Genomic DNA, 24,584 nt, shown 5'->3' with positions numbered 1-24,584 from the left:
AGTTTTAATTTGATCCTCGGGTCTTTTAAAAATGAGTATTGAGACAGCGTCGTTTGGGGAATAGGGTATATTTGCCCAGTGAGTCCCTCTTCTATGGCGCTCGTTCCAATGGAGTCCCTAGATTGGCCCTATTCTTTTATTATTTTAAAATTGGCCACCAGAATTTCATCTAAACTTCATTTTCCACATGCGCATATTTCTTTGAGATTTTACCCCTGTTTTTTTCATTTTTGGTTCCAATTTAGTCTTTTATGGTTATTGTGCTATTTTAATTAATTATTCATTTATTTTCGCTATCACTTTGTTTTATTATTATTATTATTTACTATTATTGTTTTATTATGCATATTATTGTTGTATCCCTTATTTAATTATTATTACTTATTCTTAGTGTTATTCTTATTAATATTTTACTATTATCATATACATTATAATTACTACCGTTTCTTATTTTTATATTATTGATTATTGTAAGTAGGTTTAAATTATTTTACTTTTTTTGTTTTCTATTTTTTTTATTTTTTTAAAAAAACAAAAGAAATCTTTCGACATATCTTATTTGAATTATTTTATATGCATTACCTATCTGGCGTGGCTTTACTTATTTATTAAATTCCTTTATATACTTATATATATATATATTTGTTTTATTATTTTATTATTATAAAATTTACTTATTTATTAAATTCTTTTATATACTTCTATTTTTTTTTATTTGATCATTACAAATTTTCTTTTTACATTGTTTGTTTTGAACTTTCATCTACATTACTTTTCCCCCTTTATCCAGTTTGAACCTCTTTAATACCTTTTATTTGTTATTTGTGATTCATTATTATAACATTCTGTTCATGAATTATTACGTTGCGTTGTATATTATCCTTTCATTGCATTTTTTTTGCTTAAAAGGTCGTGTTTTAATATTGCTTAAGTTTTGGAACCGTTTTATTCAAAGGTTTTTCTCAAAATAAGGCAATACTTGACATTTGGCATATTCGAGAAGATTGAGCCCTAACTTACTGTGTTCTGATTTTCCTCGTCGAGTCCAAGTAACCGAGTACCCTTTCTTAAATCAAAACAAATGGGTTTTAAATAAAAGCTTATTCTCGAAAATTTGAGATGTCGTGTCCTAACTTATTGGACATGACACTTTGTTTTCTCGAGGTGAAAATTTCTAAAAAATAAAAGGCTATATTCTGTATTTGAAATTTTGAGAGATCGAGCCCTAACTTACTGGGTTCCAATTTTTCATTTGCCCCAAATAACCGAATATCCTTCTTAAGCTTAAATACATGAGTTTTGAAAATTAAAAGACAAGCTTAATTTCAAGGGTTTGAAATGTTATATCCTAACTTACTGGGTGTGACATTTTATTTCTTTGAAATAGGAGAGTCTTAGCATTCAATTTAATTCATTCTAGTGTTCTTTTTAAATAAAAGGGTCATATTCTAAAATCTTTTTAATTTTTTGACATTAAGACATTAGTTAATTAATTAGGTACCAATTTTGGGTGCTACGAGGGTGCTAACCCTTCCTCGTGTGTAACCGACTCTCGAACCCTTTTTCTCGAATTTCGTAGACCCAAAACCATTGTTTTTGTTAGGATCTCGACCAGATTAAGCAACGAACAATAAAATAGCGGAATAAATTGAGAAATTAAACACACAAATTTAACGTGGAAAAACCCCTCCAAAGAGGATAAAAAACCACGGGCAAAGATAATTTTACTATAATGGCAAAAGAACGAAGAGTACAAAAGATGGAGATAAAAATTAAACCCCGAAACCAAAGAACCCACAAAACATAAACACAAAATTCTCTAAATGTGTTATGAGTTCTAATCTCTAATGGGTGTTTTATTCTAAGATTGTAAAAGAGCCTATTTATAGGCTAAATTCATGGGTCAAATAATAATAAAATAATCTAAACTAATCAGTGTTTGATTGAAACAAGTAAACAGAGTTTAACTGAAAGATTATTTCTCAAATTTGACTGAAAATAGAAGTCATATTTAACAAATCTCCACATTGACTCATATTTTCACAACGCTATCTTGCCAAAGCCCGCCACGAGCCTATCTTGAACTATGCAGAGAATTAACTGAGTCGAATTTGTGCTTAGAAACTGGAAGACTTCTAGCCTTCGACTTGTACACTACCAAATCAAATCTAACCTGGGTCTGATTTTCACGAACACAGTGCCCTAACTTTTCAAATCCTGCATCTAAAAGAGAACCTCTCTTCAACGAAATAGTCATACATTTTTCCCTCCTATGACCAAGTTGCCTCCACTCCAAACAAGTTGACTTCAACTCCGTAACGGACGAGGGACGTCCGATTTCACCGGTCACTGTATAACCTTCCAGAATATAAAGACTGCCGGTTCTTTTACCTTTTAACAAAACGAGAGCTCCACGAGATACTTTAATGGCGCTCGAGTCGATGTTGATTTTGCATCCTTTCAAGTCTAAAATACTTAAGGAGATGAGATTCTTTCGTAAATCAGGTACATACCTGACATCTGAGAGTGTCCTAATCGTCCCATCGTGCATCTTAATTTTAACACTACCAATACCAATTACCTTACTAGATGAATCATTTCCCATGCGCACAACTCCACCTTCAATTGAACTGTATGTAGAGAACCATTCTTTATTGGTACACATGTGGAAAGAACATCCTGAATCTAGGATCCACTCGGACGTGAGCTTGGTGTTACCGCTTGTTGACACTAACAAGAAATCATCACCATTTTCTTCGGCCAAATTAGCACCAGTTACATCTTACTCGTTACTCTCAGCAGCTTTTTTATTTCGCGGTTTATAACAATCTGCTTTAACGTGACCTAACTTTTTACAATAGCGACACTTTGATGCTACCAAAACGGAAGCTTGCCTATCTGTCTTGCTATCCAAATGAAGCTCATTGTCGAGTTTGTCTCTACTCAACAAATGACCCTTCACATCTTCGAAAGAGAGTTTGTCTCTGCCATAAATCAGGGTCTAAAGAGCACAATAATAGCATAGCCTGATCTTCATCGTCAATATGAACCTCAACATTCTTTAAATCATTTAAAAGAGTAATAAATTGACTGATGTGATCTCTAAGAAGCTCACCTTTGTTCATGCGAAATGTAAATAGACGTTGTTTCAACACTAAACGATTAGCTAGAGACTTAGTCGCATAAAGAGTTTCTAACCTTTTCCACAAGGCGGATGAGGTCTTCTCCATCAATACCTCCTGCAATACCGTATTCGCGAGGCACAACCGGATTGCAGACAAAGCCTTTTCATCAAGCTCTTCCAATTCCGTTTTATTTAGATTCTCAGGCTTTTTCCCGGTAACAACCTTTTTCAAGCCTGATTGAACTAGAATTGCCATCATTCGAACTTGCCACAGATTGAAATTTGTCTCACCATCGAACTTCTCAATTTCAAACCTTGTTGCTGCCATCTCTGAACGGGCTGATCTATGAAAATTGAACTAGCTCTAATACCACTTATTAGGATCTCGACCCGATTAAGCAACGAACAAGAAAATAGCGGAATAAATTGAGAAATTAAACACACAAATTTAACGTGGAAAAACCCCTTCAAAGAGGATAAAAAACCACGGGCAAAGATAATTTTACTATAATGGCAAAAGAACGAAGAGTACAAAAGATGGAGATAAAAATTAAACCCCGAAAACAAAGAACCCACAAAACATAAACACAAAATTCTCTAAATGTGTTATGAGTTCTAATCTCTAATGGGTGTTTTATTCTAAGGTTGTAAAAGAGCCTATTTATAGGCTAAATTCATAGGTCAAATAATAATAAAATAATCTAAACTAATCAGTGTTTGATTGAAACAAGTAAACAGAGTTTAACTGAAAGATTATTTCTCAAATTTGACTGAAAATACAAGTCATATTTAACAGTTTTAATAAACCAAAATGTTTTATTAAAATGATCAATCTCAAGGTGATCCGATCACACCTCGGAAAAGATCGGTGGCGACTGCATTTTCGTTTTAAGTTGATTCCCGTTTTTCAAATTTAAAATGGTTTCGACAATGTTCATTAGTTAATTAATTTAGTTAATTTTAGTTTTTCATCAATCACTTGATTTATTTGGTTAAATAATAGAAAGACAGTAATTGCTAGTACTTTTAGTCTTCGTGGAATAATATCTTTGCTCACCATAGCTATACTATTAATTGATAGGTGCACTTGCCTTAATCAGATTTTTAGTTAGTTTCGTAGACATCAATACACAAAAATTGATTGATTCAACCTAGGTACATATCCTATATTTAACCAAAATGAGACTATACAAACATTGTTGAGTCAATTGTCATTGCCTAAATGCTGGAATTACTTCTTGTAACCTTGAGATACACCTGTACTTATACACGAAATAAACAAATCGTATGCTGAGTGATAAAGCTCAGTGGTACTTTCATGATTCAAGATAATATATCTTAAACATTACAATTGATCACAAAGTATAAATACATTGCTTATTCAATTTATATTCTATCATGCCAAGCAATTCCATTATCAATTACATATAAGAGTATACATATGGTAATTAGCAAATCAATCCATTCATCATTGCAATAGAATTGACCAATTTATTCTAATTGTCAAATGCCAAAGTCTATATCATTTAAGCATTCCATACCATTTATGAAACAATTATATATACCTTATAACTTTTCCAATTCCATGTTCAATCAACATCATTTAATCATTTAGCTTTCGTATTCAAACATGAATTCAACATCCATACACACATGTCATTGACATTAAGTCATCCAAATCTCATGATTTATCCACATCATTTACCTTTTAACTTGCCATTTAATCCCTTTTTAGAGTCTATCGATCTATTCCTACTCATTTCAACCTTTAGGGTTCGTTTCTAACCATTTTCATAGTTTCTTTTGTTTACTCTCTTTAACACGAATCACATATATCACGAGTTACATAAAAGCAAACATATAGTTCCATAGACATTTATCAATTCACAAACTCTTAACAATTTCATATAATTCATTTCATTACCATATTCTATTATCAATCTATTTCATTACATTTCTAAGTTTCCAATTTCATTTATAATGTTTTGCCCGATGGAACCTTAGTAAAACAAACTCGGATACACAGGTGAAATAAGTTGCTCGTTCGAGCTGAAATTACATCAAGTTACTCATTTGTGCTAAACCTATGTCATATATTATGTGAGAATCCATGACAAGGGTTGGATCTCATTATATTACTTGAGAATCTGCAACGAATTCTAGATCTTGTTATAATCTGTAATAATCTCCGATCAAGCGCACATATGACCTTATTGACATGTTAATCTATTCTAGCCTTTTACTAAGTTCACACAAGCAACATTTATACATATATGCATTGTCATAATTGTAGTCATTCTTATTCACATGTCATACCTGATTTTCGATCGAATTTGCAATTCCTTACCCTGTACACTATTCTATTGCATGACAATCATTTCATTTCAATTTAAGTCAATTCATATATATAATTTCACATTTGGTATCACAATTTCATTCCAATTCATCATCAACACACAATTAACTTATACTATATAACACATTCAATCCATTCTCATATTACACGTTATGTTCTTAATAAATCATAATATTTTCAATTTTATTCAATTTAGTCCACTATCTTAGCAATAATATGAATCATAGCAAACCAAATGATAAGATCATTATTAGTTCACCTCAATATTCAATAATAGTATAACCTCAATATTCAATAATAGTATAGATTGATTGATTGATAGTAAATATAAAAAAAAACAGTTAAATAGCTACAATTTCAATGACATAGAAAATGTAAAAATAATATATATTTCACGAGAAGTTCTAAAAACAGTCAATTTTATATTGGGCCAAAGAAAGAACTTTTCTTTTCTTCGAAACCGCGAACAAAATCAGATCAAAATTTACCTTTCAGAAGAAAAAAGGTCAAATTGCTACTTCACAAAAAAATTTGCAATTTTCCATTCCAACCCCTTACGTTCTCATGTGTAAACTTGAAAAAGAGGTCCAAAATTTCTTTAGTTTTCACTCTTTTCATTATTCCTGAATTTCCAACATTGGAATCCTCGACAAGGTATCACATTTCCTCACTCGATCCATTTTTTCCACTTTGATTTTTTTGGGGAAGGGGTTAAACTAACAATTCTTTTTCCATCTAAATCGACCCAAATTTGATAGGCCATGATTTAGCCTTCAAGAAATTGATATTTTCATTCATGTCTTCTTTGAAGTTTTAGTTTGAGGCTATTATATTTTTAATTATTTGGGATAGATTTGGTCTCTGGGATTTCAATTTTGATTCCTTTTCTGACATTTTGATTTTCTAATGTCTTTTTTTTTTAAGAAAAGAAGTGACCATCCCTGGTTCTGGCTCCTATGAGGCATTACAAATCGGCCATAAAAAATATCATATATGAAAAGTTTCTAGCTCCCATCTGTAGGTGACTCCAGGATGCACAAACCATGGGATTTCCTAATGTCTTTTAGGTCTACACATTGTTTCCTTCATTGGGTCTTTGTTAATTTTCCATTAATGGAAGCTTTAAGGCTGGAAAATTATCTAGTTTTCTAAATTTGCTTCTTTTCTATTTTTTTTCTTTCTTTTTATTGTTACTTTGATTCCAGGTACAACACACTATGATTGTTTTAACATGATTTAAGTTTTTAATTAATAATGATTTTTATAATGGTACTATATTTATGATATTGTATATTGCCGGTAATTAATGATTACCAAAATGCTTAATTTTATACATTACGTTTATGCTTCTTCTTATTGGATTATTTGATTATTAAGAATCTGGAAACTTTGCATGCACTGAAATTAGTTGCTTTATTGCATAAGAAAGGTGAACTTTTCAAACATGAAATTCATTTATGTTGACATCCTTTTGTTAATTGCAGCAGATGTTATGATTCCACCAGGGTTGGATGTCTTGTTTGCATCGTAGCCGGCCTCATTGGTGAAATATAAATTTCATTATACTCAGAAGCTTGTTTGAATATGGGGGATGTGACTACACAATCTAGAAATAATGGATTTATTGAAGAAATTATCAAGCCCTCTAGAGGTGCTTTTACATCTATGATTAATTCCGAAATTGTGGCTGTTTTGGCTGTCATGAGGAGAAATGTTCGATGGGGAATCTACTATGTTGCAGATGATGATCATCTAGAGCATTCTCTCATCCACTCCTTGAAAGAATTGCGGAGAAAAATATTTTCATGGCAGCATCAGTGGCAAAATGTTGATCCAGTTGTGTACCTCCAACCATTTTTGGATGTAATTCAATCCGATGAAACCAGTGCACCAATAACTGGCATTGCCTTGTCTTCCATTTACAAAATCTTAACTATTGATGTTCTAGATTTGGATATTGTAAATGTGAGAGTTGCTATGCATATGATTATCGATGCCGTGACAAGTTGCCGATTCGAGGTAACTGATCCAGCATCTGAAGAAGTGGTGCTGATGAAGATACTTCAAGTTCTTCTAGCTTGTATGAAAAGTAAGGCTGCAACTAGGTTAAGTAATAAGCATGTATGCATGATAGCAAACACATGTTTTCGTATTGTTCATCAAGCAAGCTCCAAAGGTGAATTATTGCAGCGGATAGCTCGGCATACAATTCATGAGTTAGTTAGATGTATTTTCTCTCATCTTCCTAAGATTTGTAGTACAGAACATGAAATGGTCAACGAAAGCTCATTAGTTGCTTCAGGAGTGGTAATTTGAAATTTTTGTGGCATATGGCTTGGCATACAATGACTCATTTTGTAATTTATGAAAATTCTTTTACAGGTGGGTACGCAGAATGAGAATCACATGAATGGAAGTACACAATTAAAAAGTGGAAATGTGGGTATTGATGAAAGTGAGAATAAGGAGGATGCTCAAAATGGTGAGATATTGATGATGGCGCCTTTTGGGATCCCATGCATGGTGGAGATATTTCAATTTTTGTGTTCTTTGTTAAAGGTCACTGAAAATATTGGTATTGGCCCTAAATCGAATATGATAGCGCATGATGAAGATGTTCCACTCTTTGCATTAGGCTTAATTAATTCTGCTATAGAATTGGGTGTGTCATTATTCAGCAAACATCCCAAGTTATTGGCTGTAATTCAAGATGAACTATTTTATAATTTGATGCAATTTGGCTTATCCATGAGCCCACTTATTCTTTCGACCGTATGTAGCATCGTTCTCAATCTATATTATCATTTGCGTACAGAGCTAAAAGTGCAGCTTGAAGCTTTCATTTCATGTGTGCTTTTGAAGCTTGTGCAAAGCAAGCATGGGTTTTCATACCAACAGCAAGAAGTTGCTATGGAAGCTTTGGTTGACCTTTGCAGTCAACATATGTTTGTGGCCGAGATGTATGCTAATTTTGATTGTGATATAACATGCAGTAATGTTTTTGAAGACATTGCTTACATGTTGTCCAAGAGTGCATTTCCTGTGAATGAGCCGCTATCTGCAATGCATATCCTTGCTTTGAATGGTCTGGTATCTATTATAAAAGGTATGGCTAAGAGAACCTGTAATGAATTGTCTATTTCGGAGGAGGATTCAACAAATTATGAGGGATATGAAGCTTTTTGGACTTTGAAATGTCTGAATTACAATGATCCTAGTTCTTGGATTCCTTTTGTTCGTAAAATGAAACGCATCAAGAGAAAGTTGACAATTGGAGCTGACCATTTTAATCGAGATCCCAAGAAAGGTCTAGAGTTTCTCCAGGGAATCCATTTACTACCAGATAAGCTTGATCCGGAAAGTGTAGCGTCTTTCTTTAGGTACACAAATGGGTTAGATAAGAATCTTATTGGAGATTTTCTTGGTAATCATGGTGAATTTTGTGTTCACGTGCTTCATGAATTTTCTAGGACCTTTGATTTCCATGACATGACTTTAGATTCAGCATTACGTGTTTTCTTGGGAACTTTCCGCTTACCTGGAGAGTCACAAAAGATACAGAGAGTGATTGAGGCATTTGCTGAAAGATATTATGAGCAATCATCACATTTATTTTGTGATAGAGATGCTACCCTTCTGTTGTCATATTCACTTATAATGCTTAACACTGATCAACACAATGCCCAAGTCAAGAAAAAGATGACTGAAGAAGATTTTATTCGTAACAATCGACTCATCAATGGGGGGAAAGATCTTCCTCGCGAGTACTTGTCCGAGCTTTACCACTCTATCTGTGAGAATGAGATTCAGATGATCCCTGACCAAGGTGCTGGTTTCCCAACAATGACATTAAGCCGCTGGATTAATGTGATATATAGATCCAAAGAAAGTGCTCCTTTTATTTTATGTGATTCTCGAGTGCCCCTCTACCACGATATGTTTGCTATCTTGTCTGGCCCCACTATTGCCGCTATATCAGTGGTTTTCGATCAAGCAGAACAGGAAAATGTTTTACAAACATGCATTGATGGATTCTTGGCCATTGCCAAAATTTCAACACACTATCGCTTTGGCGATATATTGGATGATTTGGTTGTATCTCTTTGTAAATTCACAACCCTTTTGACTCCATTATCTTTCGAAGATGCCATTATTTCCTTCGGAGATGGTCCTAGAGCAAGGATGGCAACCACAACTGTTTTCACCATAGCAAATAAATATGGTGATTGTATCCATAGCAGTTGGAGAAGCATATTCGATTGTGTTTTGAGCTTGCACAAGCTCAGACTTCTGCCTCCCAGTCTAGCTAATGATGCAGCTGATGAAACAGATTCCTCATCTGATTATGTATGGAGTAAGCCTGATACGAGTTCCTTATTAATATCACGGACAACTCCTGCAGCCATCCCCCGGAGGTCCTTCAGCTTGTTTGGTAGGTTCAGCCAACTCTTATCCTTTGAAGTGGAGGAACCACTGTTGCATCCAACTCATGAACAGCTTGCTGCTCAACAGTTCCTTCGAGAGATAGTGCTAAAATGCCACATCGATAATATATTCATGGATAGCAAGTTCCTCCAAGCAGAGTCTTTATTGCAGCTTGTTGAGGCTATCATCTTGGCTACAGTTCAATTCAGCAAGGGAAGTGACATTATAGAAGATGAAGATAGTGCCGTGTTCTGCCTGGAGTTGCTGATTTCTATTACTCTAAATAATCGGGATAGGATTTTGATTATCTGGAAAAATGTTTACAAGTTTCTATCAGATATTGTTCAACAGAAGGCAATGCCTTGTGCTCTAGTGGAGAAAGCTGTGTTTGGGCTCCTTAAGATATGCCAACGTTTGCTTCCTTACAAGGAAAATTTAACTGATGAGCTTTTAAAGTCGATGCAACTAATTTTGAGACTTGATGCTCGAGTTGCTGATGCATATTGTGAACCTATTACTCAAGAAGTTATGCGACTTGTAAAAGCTAATGCGTCTCACATCAGATCCCATTCTGGTTGGCACACAATCATCTCCTTGCTATATATCACTGCTCAACATCCAGAAGCATCAGAGTTTGGGTTTGAGGCTCTAGCGTTCATCATGTTCGATGGGGCACATCTTTTGCCTTCTAATTATGTTCTTTGTGTGGATGCAGCAAGGGAGTTTGCTGAGTCTCGGGTTGGAGAGATTGATAGGTCTATTTCTTCCTTAGAAATGATGGCAAGTTCTGTTGTTTGTCTCGTAAGATGGTCTTACGAAGCCAAGAATACTGCCAACGAAGAGGCTGCTATGAAAGTGAGTAAGGACCTTGGAGAGATGTGGCTGAGGTTATTGCAGGCACTGAAGGTTGTATGTTTAGACCAGAGGGAGGAGGTGCGAAACCATGCTATTTTAATGTTACAACGGTCTTTTGCAGGTGTTGGTGGAATTTCCATTCCGAACACTATTTGGTTCCAGTGTTTTAATCTTGTCGTTTTTACATTAATGGATGATTTGCTAGAAATTGCACTGGGGAGCTCCCCTAAAGAATACAAGAAAATGGAAGGTACACTTGTTTTAGCCACAAAACTAATGTTGAAAGCTTTCTTACAATCACTTGAGGAATTGTCACAGCAAGCATCCTTCTGCAAACTATGGCTCGAAGTTCTCGATCGTATGGAGAGATATATGAAGTTTAAGTTCCGAGGAAAGCATAGTGAAAAAATTCATGAATCAATCCCGGAGCTTCTCAAGAATACCCTACTGGTGATGAAAACAACTGGTATTCTCATACCTAGTGATGATGTTGGCAGAGATAGTTTTTGGCAATTGACATGGCTAAATGTGAAGAAGATACTCCCATCTTTGCAATCTGAAGTGTTCTTGGAACCAGAATTGGAGCAGATGCAAGCAAAACACAAAAAGATATCTGGAATTCCCGCAACCAATGAGACAATGCTCATTCCATCAAATGAGACAACAACATGAAGAACATGGTTCTAACTGGAAAAATCCTAGAGTATAATATTTGTTAAGATAATGTAAATGGCATTCATACCCTGCATACTATACATGTTTCCCTATTGCAAAAAAGTCAGGAATCCAGAGCCGAAGCTGCAAAAAAGGAAGTATACATCGAAATTGAAATTTCATAATGTGGTTCTTGAATCTAATCTTGGTCAGAAAAAAAAAGCCTTCATTTTTCCACTCTCTGAAATTTCAGTGTTAGAAAGATTTTGTAGAATGCATTTATTCCACCATAGGATATAAGCCTATTTTTGTATTGGCACATAAAATCTCCTTATCTGTATACTTTTTACTCATGAAATTACAATTTCTTAGTACATCTAAAATTTTGGCAACTTGATGCTGAGTTATTTGTATTGTAGAGTATGAGAACTAAAGTCTATTTCAAGCATGTTTTTACGCACACATTGTATATACTTTTTTTAAAGCTTTCCCTTAAAATTTAGTATTATTGGCTAAATGGTTAAATACTTGTATCTTTCTTGGCTTAACTTAGATTCAAATATCCCCTTCTATTGTTTCAATTTTTTTGCTTTTTTAATTAAATGTTTTAAGTTTTTATTTTATTTTTAATTCTTGTTTTTAATTAATAAATTGTTTATTTATATAACCAAAATAATTAATATGTAATTATATAATGAAAATATTTTTTTGATATCTATAATTATGTTAAATATATTTTAGTTTTTTTTAAATCAACTAATTTTTTGATAAATTTTTCTTTATATATAATTTTTATATGTCAAATATTTAGTTTTTTTTTCATGTATATTGTTGGTATTGTAAATTCTAATATTATAAAATCAAATAATTATTTCAAATATCATTATTTTTTATATTTAAAATATTTAAAATATCATTATTTTTATATGTGAAATATTTCAAATATCATTATGTTTATATGTGAAATATTTCAATTAATTATTTCAGATACACATACAAAAATATATAATACTAAAATTTGCCATCCATATATAAAATCAATTAATTATTTCATATATCATTATTTTTAGTAGATATATATAATTACTTGATGCTTTTAAAAAATAAAATATATTTAACATAATCATATATATATAATATTTCCATTATATAATTTACATATTTATTATTTTATCTAAATAAATAGAGAATATATTAATTAAAAACAACAATTAAAAATAAAATAAAAAACTTAAAACATTTAATTTAAAAAGCAAAAAAGGATGAAATAAGATGTTTAAATAAAGAAAGAAAAAAGGGATTTCAACACGGGTTAATAAGTGAAAGTATTAAATGCTTTTTTAAAAATGCGTCTTACTTAGCGTGTTTTTGTCCTTTCAGCCTCAAAATGATCTATTTCCCTAAATAACGTTTAAAAATATTTATTTTCCTATTTCTTTTAAAAGTGACATTTATAATTAATTTTTCCGTCTATATTAATATATTTAATGGTTAAATTTTTTTACGTAAATAAATGGTAAATTTCTTTTACTTTACTCCAAACTTAATATGAATAAAACATGAAATATTAATATTAAATCATTAAAATATTAATTATAAAAAAATATAATAAAAATATGTAAATCCATTTTAATTTTATATTGATATTAATGGATGCCTTTTATATTTAAAAAAAATAAAAAAAATTGCTTTCATTTCTAAAATAAGGAGCAGCCCAGTCAACAACTTTGCTACCTTTCCTGCCTATATGAGATAGAAGTCGAAGTAAAACAAAAACAAATAGATAAAGTATGTTGAACAATGGCAAAAAATACACCATAACTTAAAAAGAGGAATGCAAGTTAAGTCTAAAGATGATAGGTACACGAACATATCCAAAAACAAGGTGAGTCTATACTTTCTTGCGAGCTTTTAGGCACTCCGATCAAATAGCCAATGCTTCCGCAACGTCAATGGATGACGAATGATAAGATCAACATATTTGTCCAAAATAATTTTAGTAAACATCACTCCAACACTAAACTTGCATGTATTTGGATCAAAAGATACATCACAATTTCCCTTCACAAATAAAAGGCGAAGGTACCACCCAAGCAGTGGTGGAGTCAGAAAATTTTTTATGGAGTACTGAAATTAAGTTATATATTTTTACAATAGTAAATATGTAATTTTATCATTTTAATAGTCTATATCTTTTTAATTTTTTAAGGATTAAATCAAATTTTTATTATTTTTGGAAGGCCAAAGTAAAATTTTACTATTATTAATTTAAAATTTTATAATTATAAAGGGCCTAAATAGAAAATTTTTCATTTTAGGGGAGGCCGGGGCCCCTTCCAATCCTTTAGCTCCGTCACTGCACCCAAGCACTCAATTGATTCTTTTTACAAGGGGTAGTGGAAGTAAACCTAAGATCATTCAACTTAGTGAAGTCAAATAAGGCATTATGCCACACTTCTACTAGGTTTGAATTAGTTCTTTCAATGATGAACCGGTTACAAGCCTTCCATAAATGCCAACATAGGTATGCCCCAAGACTTTTTGAGCAAAAGGATTTGAAGGAGGGAAGAAGGCATTGATACTGTCCCACCATTCTTTGAGATTAGAGAACCTCTCACATCGTGGACGGTAATTGAAACCTGAAGCACCTGATGTTGCACATGCAAAGGAGGCAAAAAACCAACACACCTTAAATGGTCTTGATTTCTTCATCACACATTGGATAAAATAGATCCACATCCCTAAACCTTTTGCACAAGTTTTTTTTAGTAGCAATAGCATTATGACATATTGTGCTTAACTTTAAGGGTTGTTTAGAGTTTCTAAAGTCATTTCCATCCATTCGAAGAAGCCTCGGACAAAGAGTTAGAGTTGCTCAATCGTGAAGGATCCGCATGAGAAGAAGAAAGATATTAGTATCCAAATCGGACAGAGGAACAACCATTTTTCGAGAAATGCCAAATAAGGTTACCTTTAGTTTCAAAATATCCGATATAAATTCTTTCAATGGTTTTGCATTCCTCATGATTAAAAAGCTCACAAATTAGATTGGACTTCCATGCTCGCATTTCACAATCAATAAGGTCTTTTATTGGCTATGGACCTGATGCATTAAAAGATAGAAAAGAAGTGGCATGAGAAGAAGGCAATTTAGGAATCCATCGATCTTACTATATTGTGAAATCATTGCCACTTTCAATGTTCCACCTAAGGTTTTTTTTCAAAACAGAAAAACCTTCAAGTAAGCTTTTCTGTGCCCATGAAAACCCATTAGATTTGTTGCAGGCCAATTTCGGCCTACCACAAATTAAACCCATTTACAACCAAAAAAAAAACCCCACCTAAGTTACCCAAACCTCAATCAGTCCACATCCATCTAAATTAACCCAACTACCCAAACCCAAAATTAAAAAAATTAAAAAAAACCCTAGCCCAATAATATAGCCCAAATTAGAAAAAAAAAGAAAAGAAAACTTAACCCTAGCCTCAACTTTCGGTGCCACTTGCCTCTGACAACCCCACCAGTCACTTCCATACCTTACAAAAAGTAAAGCAAACAAGTAAGACAAAAAAAAAAGCAAAAGTAAGTAATAAAAAAACTTGTAAAATGGCTATAAAAAGCCAAGCAAAATATTGTAAAAAAAAGGGGAGGATTTTTTTAGTTTTGATTTCCTTTGGCTGTTGTTCTGTTTTGAAAAAAAGAAAAAGACTGTTAGACAAATGTATTGAAAATCAAAAAGCAAAACAACAGAAGAAAAAAGGTGGATTTTAATCTCTATTTCTCTTATTCCTTTAGTTTATTTCTTTTTTTTTGTTTTCTTTCGATTCAATCTCATAATTTTTCATTATAAATCGTTTTTAAATAAAAAGAAAAAAGAAAAATTTACCTGGATCTTGGTGGTCCTGACCACTGTCGACGATGGAAGCCCCGGCGGCTTCGAAGAGCCACAATGACGGCGGCAAAAATGGGTTTAGAAACCTTAACCAAAAAAGGGGAAAGGAGGTGGGGTGTTCTTTGTTTGCTTAAACAAAAATGAAGTAAAGAATAAAAAATAAAAAAAAATAACAAAGATAAAATGGCGTCACAAATACTAGGCCAAGCATGTTTCTGCTTTTGGGATAAATTGTGTAAATGGTCTCTCCTCCTTTCTGGTCCTTTCAAATCAGCTCATTGTTACTTTTAAATTCCGCCCAAAATATTATTTTAATTACATTTTAGTACTGGTTGGAGTGGCACCGTTTTGATGGTATGGGAATATTCCCAATTCGGTCCTCCACTTTTGCGCGTATTTCATTTTAGTCTCTTTTTTTTTGTTTATTCATCTGTTTGTTACATTATATCCCTCACATATATATTAAAGACTTTAATGCTTACTTTCTAAATATTTGCTGTTCTTATTATCTTCATTTAAATATTTGTTATTTTATCATTTTCACGCTGCTAATATTTATTTATTTGTCTATCCATCTATTATTTATTTCCTTTTATATATTTCCCCGTATTTCCCTTTCATTATTTTCCTTTTCCTTTACTATTATTATTATCATATTATTAAATTAATTAGCTTTGCATTATTATTACTATTACTATTATATTTCTTTTATATTTATTTATCTATTCCTTTTTTTTACATACATTTATTTTACTTTGTTTTACCATTTATTTATATCCCTTTATGATTTTAAAACTTTGGTTATTATTATATTATTATTTTTCTCAACCTTCACATATTATTATTATTATTGTTATTATTATTATTTTTACTATCTAATATATTATTATACTTATTTTTACCCCTGTTATATTTATTATTAATATTAGTATATATTTTATTGTACGTATATATATACTTTTATATATAGTATTATTTTTATATATCATTATATTTATTATTATGCTTATTATTTTCACTATTGTTACTTATTATTTTATTTTAGTATTATTATGTATTATTTGGTATACATACATCTTTCTGTACATATTGTTATTATACATATATTATTTTATTATGGTATTAATACATTTTTACTTTTTTTTTCTTTTATTGTAAATATTATTTGTTATTACTCTAATATCTTAATATTATGTTATAATTTTTTTATTAATCACTTCATTATAACATGTTTGCACCGTTTATTTATTTATGAATTTTTATTTTAAAAAAATAGTTTATTCATTTTTTTCTTCTTCTTTTTATTTATAAATAAGGTAACATGCCGTTTAATATTAAGCCATTGATTTCATCGCTATGTTGGGTGAATATCATCGGCTAGTATTAAAAATGGGACGTCCTTTTTAAAAAAAATTGAAAAATTTAAAAATTCTCGTGTTTTGAAATAGGATATTTATTTTTGTGATTATTGATAAGTGATCAAACTTTATTTTTAAAATGTAGATGAGGATATGTAATTTGTCAAAATTCTAATGCTGTAAACTTTTCTCGTTTCCAAAATTTTTCGTGTTTTAAAAAAAAATTCGAATCCCAAAAATTTTCGTGTTTTCAAAATTTTCGTGTTTTAAAAAATTCTCGTTTTTCAATCGGATCACGGTTAAATGGCAAATTGAATTCGTATTTTTGAAAATCAAGACAACATGTGTTTAATAAAGATACCAATTTTGAGCGTCATGAGGGTGCTAATACCTTCCTCGTGCGTAACCGACTCCCGAACCCTATTTTTCTCAAGATTTTCGCGTAGACCCAAGTTTGGCCTTCGTTTTTGTTCAAGAATAAACTTTCTTTTCTAAAAAAGATGATTTATTAAGTGTCCGATCACACCTATAAAAAATATCGGTGACGACTCCCTTTTTTTAAACCGAAATTCCATTTTCAAATTTTCAAATAATCGCCTTAATTAGCGACTGAAAGCAAAATTTTTACGTCGCTACAAGATTAAAGCCTTTAAGCATGATGAAAGGATAGTAAATTCCTTTCTTGATACATGCCCATAAAGCATATAGGAAAGATAGCAACAACAAAGCTTGTTTAGCTAAAAGAGCAATATTATAAACCAATATTATAATTTACAAATTCTCTAAACCCCATTCATCCATTGTTTTAGCTTTTGCCACTCATCCATTAATATCCTCTTTCTTTAGAGTTTGACTTGTTGCATCAAAATTTATTGAGGGTGTTGTTGAGTGACTGGAAATGTAACACCCCTCACCCGTATTCAACGCTGAAATAGGGTTACGGAGCACTACCGGACCTATATAACACATTTAAACATACATTTCTCATACAATTATTCAATTTTAGTCCAAAATTCACTTTAAGGCATTTTAACACAATTGCCTCTAATGTTTCACATTTTTTTACAATTTAGTCCTTATTTTATAAAAACACAAATTAATGCAATTCAACCACAACCCATGCTAGCCGAATTTCAATTAGGTCCCTAGCAGCCCATATTTTTTATTTATTTCACATTTTAACCACGAACTTTTCATATTTCTTAATTAAATCCCTAATTTGCATTTTCACTAAAAATCACTTAAAACTTATATAACTATCATCAAATATTCATAATCTATCATTAAACATCAAAATACTCATGTATTTATCAATGGTAATGTAATAACTCAAATTTTACGGTTATCGAAAAAAGTGTATTTTCGAGTCTCCGTTACTGAAAAATGGATCCGTAAATAATTATAATTTTTTTTTAAAAAAAGTTAATTGAGTGGTTAATTAGAGTTTAATTAAGTGAATTTAGCTTAATTAAGGATAATTGATAAAAGGATTAAATTGAATAAAGTATGAAAGTTTAATTATAGATTAAAAGAAAATAAAAAGGACCAAAATGGAAATTATGCCATTTAGCATAAGTGAGGCAGCATATAAAGTAAAAATCTAAGATTTTTACTTAGATTTCAAATTATAAAATATATATATTTATTAGTAATAAATGATATTAAATTAATTTATTATAATTATATTATAAGATATTTATATGATAAATAAATTAGTATAAAGACAAATGTATAGTAAATAAAATATACAAGTGTATGGATAAAAATACATACATTTGTAAAACATGTATTAGATATTAAATAGATATTTATTATATTATAAAAGATATTTATTAATTAAATAATTATATTATAAGATTTTATTTGATAAATATATTAAATAATGACAAATGTATGGTTATAAATGAATACAAATTTACTAATAATATACACATGAATAAATAAATAATACTTATTATTTAAGTATAAATACATATGTGTATATATATATGAAAAAGAAAGAAAAAAAAAGATAGAAAGGAAGAAAACAAAGCAAACGAAACAGAGAGCGGGGGAAGGAAAGAGAGAAAAAGAGAAAAGAAAGAAGAAAAGGGGAAAATTGAAGGTGTGATGCTTGGAAGTTTAATAGGTAAGTCAATTTAGCCCTTTTTACTTAATTTTGATGTTTTAGAAGCTTTGGAACAAGATTTTGATAAAATTAAGTCGATATTTTGAAAGTTAATAGATTTCTAAATAATGTTCATGTTGAGTAAAATGATGAAATAATGGTTTAATTGATATAAATTCAAGTTAGAAATGAAATAATGATTGAATTGTAAAGTAATTCATAAGTTTTATGTTGAAGGGCTAATTTTTAAAGTTATTATGGATGAGTGCTGGAAGCATATGATGAATAAACATAAAATTGAAGCTTTAATTTTGATATATGATAATTTTATCAAGTAAAATTAATGGAAATTGATTTTAGGACCTAATTGTGAAAATGTTTGGAATTAAAGTCTAGTGCTGAAATTATGATTTCCAAAAGTTGTAAAGTAGTTTAAAGTGATATAATAAAGTGTTAATTGAGAAAAATCAGCTCAATTGAGAGGCTAATTGAGTAGGGACGAAATTGTTATTTATTAAAGCTTAAGGGAAAAAAATGGTAATAAACAACTTGCACTAAAACAATATTGGACAGCAGCAGTAGAGTATATTTGAAAAATCACCATAAATAGTAGAAATCAAATTAGAAGATGAAAAAAATATGAAATTAAGGCTTATTGAGTCTAGTTCCTCATAGAAGAAACGGTGTAAGCAATGGATTTGTAAATCATGAGATATAATGAATTTTGTGAGACAAAATCAGAATAAATTCGGGTTCCCCTGTTCTAACTTTGGAAAATCATAAAAAATTGGATAGAAATAGTTATGGGCTTAAATTTATATGTTTAGAATCCTGAATGAGTCTATTTTCAAGAAAAATAAATGGGAATATCATTCGAATTCTGTACAAGGAGATAATTAATTTTTAGTGAAGAAGGGTCAGAACTGTCAGACAGCAGATAATGGGTAACTTTAAAGAATAAACTGTACTTATTGGCTAAACTAAAAATTCTGAACATTTTATGGTAAAAAGATATATGAGTCTAGTTTCATATAAAATTTCCGTATCTTAATTTTGAGTTCTATAGCTCCAGATATAAATGATTTAGTAACTATGACACAGATGGACAGCTTGAATATTCATAAAAGTAAATAATAAAAATTACAGATGGTGTTACTTACAAGTGTGTTATATACATTAAGGATGTGGAATGGAGAGGAGGAGGAGGAAAATATATATGAATATCCAGCTAGCATGGCTAATTTGCATGTTTTAGGCTTAAGGACTAAATTGAATAAAAGTAAAACTTTAGGGGCAATATTGTAAAAAAGTCAAAAATGACCAAATTGAAGGGAATGAATTGTTTTATTATCCAAATTAATAAATTGAATGAAATTTTCAATTTAAGATCGAGTGAAAATCGGGAAAATGGTAAATTACCAAAATACCCCTGAATCTTGATATTTCTGCAATTTCGCTAGGTAAGTTCGTGTAACTTGAATCATATTCTTAAATGCTTGAAATGTATGCTTTTTATATGAATATGATTTGAATGTTTATTATATGAAAATTGATAAAACATTTATATATTTGATAAAAAAAGGGGAAGAAATCCCGGTTGAATGAAAGGAAAATTCGATGGATCTCTGAAAAGGAATTGACGGTAAAAAGGATCTAGCCCAGACGGGTGATCCTATCTTGATATAGCCCTCCCGAAGAATATGTGGAAAATGGATTTAGCCCGGACGGGTAATCTGAACTAGGGTCTGAATTTAGCCTGGACTGGTACTTCAGATCCAAGCTCATTAGAGTAATTGTCGTTCAGGGGATTTAGCCTGGACTAGTAATCCCGACAATACTCTATAAGTTTATATTACAGGGGATTTAGCCTGGACTGGTAATCCTACTGTAAGGATATGGTGTAACGTCCCCTAACCCTATACCGTCACTAGAACAGGGTTACGAGACATTACCAGTCAGTACAGTCCAATTCCGGTCATTAATTAAAATAAATATTCACACACATCCTCGTTTTAAGATGTCGTCCCTTTAATGGGCCCTCGCGGTCCAATATAAACAGTAAATTCAATTCGGGACTAATTTAGAATCACTAAGAAATTCTTAGTAAATTTCAAAATTCATACTACATACTGTTGCCAACCATAATTTACTCATTTCATCAATGCTTCTATAACCTAAATGACTCTCATAAAACGTCCTAGGTACATGCCATTATCAATACTCAACATACTTTACCTTAATGAATTCGGGATCGTCTTGGGATGCTAATTCAACGTACTATCTTTACTTAACCTGCGCACGGAAACAAACCGTACGCTGAGTATGGTATACTCAGTGGTATTTCTATAATCCGAACAATTAATAATATAACAAATACTTAAGATCATAATAATAATTACAATTATTCAATTATTTATTCATAGATAAATTTCAACTACTTGCCATATAAATTTTATACAGTTCATATAATAAACACAATAACATAATTGTTCAATTCTTAAATAAATCCATTACTATTTACTCCGTTCTTTCACTTACTATTCGGTATAGCTTTCCTTAATTTACTCACAATTCAATATCATTAAACTATATTCAACTATATACTTATCAATCATATTCCATTTTAATTCATTTCAATAACAGTCAATTTCATTTATATCGTATCAACTTACTATCCCTGATAGCTTTCAGTATATACATACGATTCATATATCTCAAATCACATTTCAATTCATCAAGTGGCATCATATATCATCAATTCGAACTCCAATCATTTCATGAACCTTTGGTTCATATTTTCAATTTCATATCTAAATTTCAATTCTCAATTCAATTTCTCGTTTCATTTCAATAGCTTGATCAATCAAATTTATTCGATTTATCTTTCACTTATTTACCCCTATTAACAAACCCGGACTTTGACGGATACACGGATTCCAACCCAAACACACCAGTACGGTACATTGTGCCTAAAACGGTACATAGTACCTGATCAGTATACGACACATAAAGTGCCTAAAACGACACACGAGGTGCCTGATACGACACACGAGGTGCCTAAAATACGACACATAAAGTGCCTGATCGATAAAGCCGGCAAATCCCGTACACTTCCAGATCCTATGGCATGCCAATTATATCCGACTCAGCCCGACTAGTTAATAGGGTATTTCATTCACTTTCTCAATTTAATAATTCTTTCATCAATATACCATTCTGATAATCACATATATTCACCCATTTTCACAATTCATACAATATATTTCAATTATTCACATTAATTCATAATTCAATACAATTCAATTCACTTTTCAATATCAAATATTCAAATATCACAATCTCATATATTCATATCAATTTCCTCATATTTCCAATCAATATATTTTTCAATATAGCATTCATTCAATATTCAAATTTCTACATAAATCATGTATATTATATAATTCAATCAATATAAATTCAATCAAAATAATTTCAATCAATATAAATTCAATAAATTCATCGCATACCAAAATCAATCCATTCCAATTGTAAAACATCATAATTCTAACACTAACAATTGCAATATGTATATAAATATAACAAATAATAACTAAGTTCGGATTATAGAAATACAAACCATAATTTTCGAGCTAACTCCCGTTGACTTTGTCTTGTCCTTTCTTAGCCGAGATTTCCGGTACCACATTGACTACGAAATTAATACAATTCATAATCATTAATACATTACTAATTCATAACTTGAGTTACAGAATTCTAAATTAAGATCCGCTAATTTTTCCTGAAACTAGACTCACAAATATTCTTACAATAAAATTTTCAGAATTTTTGGTTTAGCCATTAAGTACAGTTTATTCTTTAAATTCATTCCTATTCTGCTGTCTGACAGTTTCGTCCGTTCTTCACTAAAAATTAATTATCTCACAGTACAGAACTCGGATAATATTCCTGTTGATTTCTCCTAAAAATAGACTCATTAGGGATTCTAGAAATATAACTTTAAGCCTATAATTATTTTTCTTCAATTTTTGGTGATTTTCCAAAGTCAGAACAGGGGAACCCGAATTCATTCTGACCTTGTCTCACAAAATTCATTATATCTCATAATTTACAATTCAATTGCTTATATAATTTCTTCTATAAGAAACTAGACTCAATAAGCTTTAATTTCATATTTTATTCATATTATAATTCGATTTATATAATTTTTTATGATTTTTCAAAGTTAGACTACTGCTGCTGTCTAAAACAGTTTTAGTGCAAAATGTTGATTTACTTTAATTTCAATTTAATCCTAACTAAATTCTCTTACTTTTCTATCTTAATTCATACTTTATTTCTATTCAAATTTTGTCCAAACTCATACTTAACTATTAAATTTCCAGCATATTTTCATAATTTCGAATTTATTTCCATTTAATCCCTCAAACTCAAAACTTATAACTTAGTTTACGATTCAATTCTTTATTCAATTCTAATCAAAATTTCTATCAAATAAACCCCCAATTCCATTATTTTATTCAACATGAACCAAACTTAGAAATCTAATGACTTTCAAAATTTCTACTTAAAACAAGTACTATTTATCTCTAAGATTCCAAAAACTCAAAAATCATAAGAAAAGGGGCTAAATTGACTTACCAAATTAACTTGGAACCTTTAAAACCTTATTTTCCCTTTTTCTTTTCTTTCTTTCTTTCTCCCCTGTTTCTTCTCTGTTTCGTTTCCTACTATTCTGTTTCCTTCCTTCTTTTTATTCTTTTGTTTCTTTCCTTTATTTCCTTTTTATTTACTTTACTTTTAATAATAATAATTTAATATATATTTTAACACATAAAAATCTCAGATTTTTATGTTTATGCCGCCTCACTTAGGAAAAATGGCATAATTGTCATTTTGGTCCTCTTCATTTTCTTTTAATCTATAATTTAACTTTCATCCTTTATTCAATTTAGTCCTTTTTCTTAATTACTCTTAATTAAATTAAATTCACTCAATTAAACTCTAATTAACCACTCATTTTACTTCGTAAATATTTTTAATAAATATTTACGAATCCGTTTTTCAGAAATGGAGACCCGAAAATATACTTTTTCGGTAACAGTAAAAATTCGGGTCGTTACATATGGTTCGCGGGAGTGTGCTCTCTGATATAAAATGTGTAAGACCATAGTTAAAAGATACCATGGCAACCTGATATGAAATGTGTAAGATCATGGTTGAAAGATACCATGGCAACATGATATGAAATGTGTAGGACCATGGTTGAAAGATACCATGGCAACATGATAGAAAATGAATAAGACCATGGTTGAAAGAGATACCATGGCAACATGACGGGAAAATGAATAAGAACATGGTTGAAAGATACCATGGCAACATGACAGAAAATGAGTAAGACCATAGTTGAAAGACACTATGGCATCATGACAAAGATAAATAAGACCGTGGATGGGAGATGCTATGACATCTATTGAACAATTGATATTCAGGTAATATGTACCGGATGACGAATGGTTATATGAAATGGTTGTGTGAAATGATTACAAGAACTGGTTATATGGAAATATATGTACAAAATAGTTGTATGAAATAATTATGAAGATAGATAAACAAAATAAGAATAAGTACATGGAATATAATTTATGTTAAGTTTGATATAAACTTTACCGGAATAAATATACATAAAATATATGGAAATGATGGAGCATGAAATATTGATATAATGAAATGATTGATATGTATACTTATGAAAAAAAAAAGGGTAAGAGAATGATATGTTTCATGACATGTACATATATGATTGTCTTTG

At 30.7% G+C, this 24,584-nt stretch overlaps 1 protein-coding gene across 4 annotated transcripts; it reads left to right on the top strand.

The window, feature by feature from the left end:
* The first annotated feature begins 5,918 nt into the window (after positions 1 to 5,918).
* LOC107943799 (ARF guanine-nucleotide exchange factor GNL1) lies at positions 5,919 to 11,894 on the top strand. 4 transcript variants are annotated; one of them, XM_041114307.1, is made up of 4 exons: positions 5,919 to 6,134; positions 6,405 to 6,547; positions 6,968 to 7,787; positions 7,863 to 11,894. In XM_041114307.1, exons 3-4 carry the CDS (start codon positions 7,065 to 7,067, stop codon positions 11,430 to 11,432), a joined length of 4,293 nt encoding a protein of 1,430 aa, XP_040970241.1. In that variant the 5' UTR covers positions 5,919 to 6,134; positions 6,405 to 6,547; positions 6,968 to 7,064; the 3' UTR covers positions 11,433 to 11,894. The 4 variants fall into 4 exon arrangements, with proteins under 4 accessions (XP_040970241.1, XP_016733095.1, XP_016733094.1 ...); XM_016877606.2 differs by lacking the exon at positions 6,405 to 6,547; XM_016877605.2 differs by lacking the exon at positions 6,405 to 6,547 and having other exon boundaries at positions 6,965 to 7,787.
* The last annotated feature ends 12,690 nt before the right edge of the window (positions 11,895 to 24,584 follow it).

This window comes from Gossypium hirsutum, chromosome A05 (genome assembly GCF_007990345.1).
Source record: "Gossypium hirsutum isolate 1008001.06 chromosome A05, Gossypium_hirsutum_v2.1, whole genome shotgun sequence".
Taxonomy (NCBI): Eukaryota; Viridiplantae; Streptophyta; class Magnoliopsida; order Malvales; family Malvaceae; genus Gossypium; species Gossypium hirsutum.
This window is presented reverse-complemented; position numbering and strand designations above follow the sequence as displayed.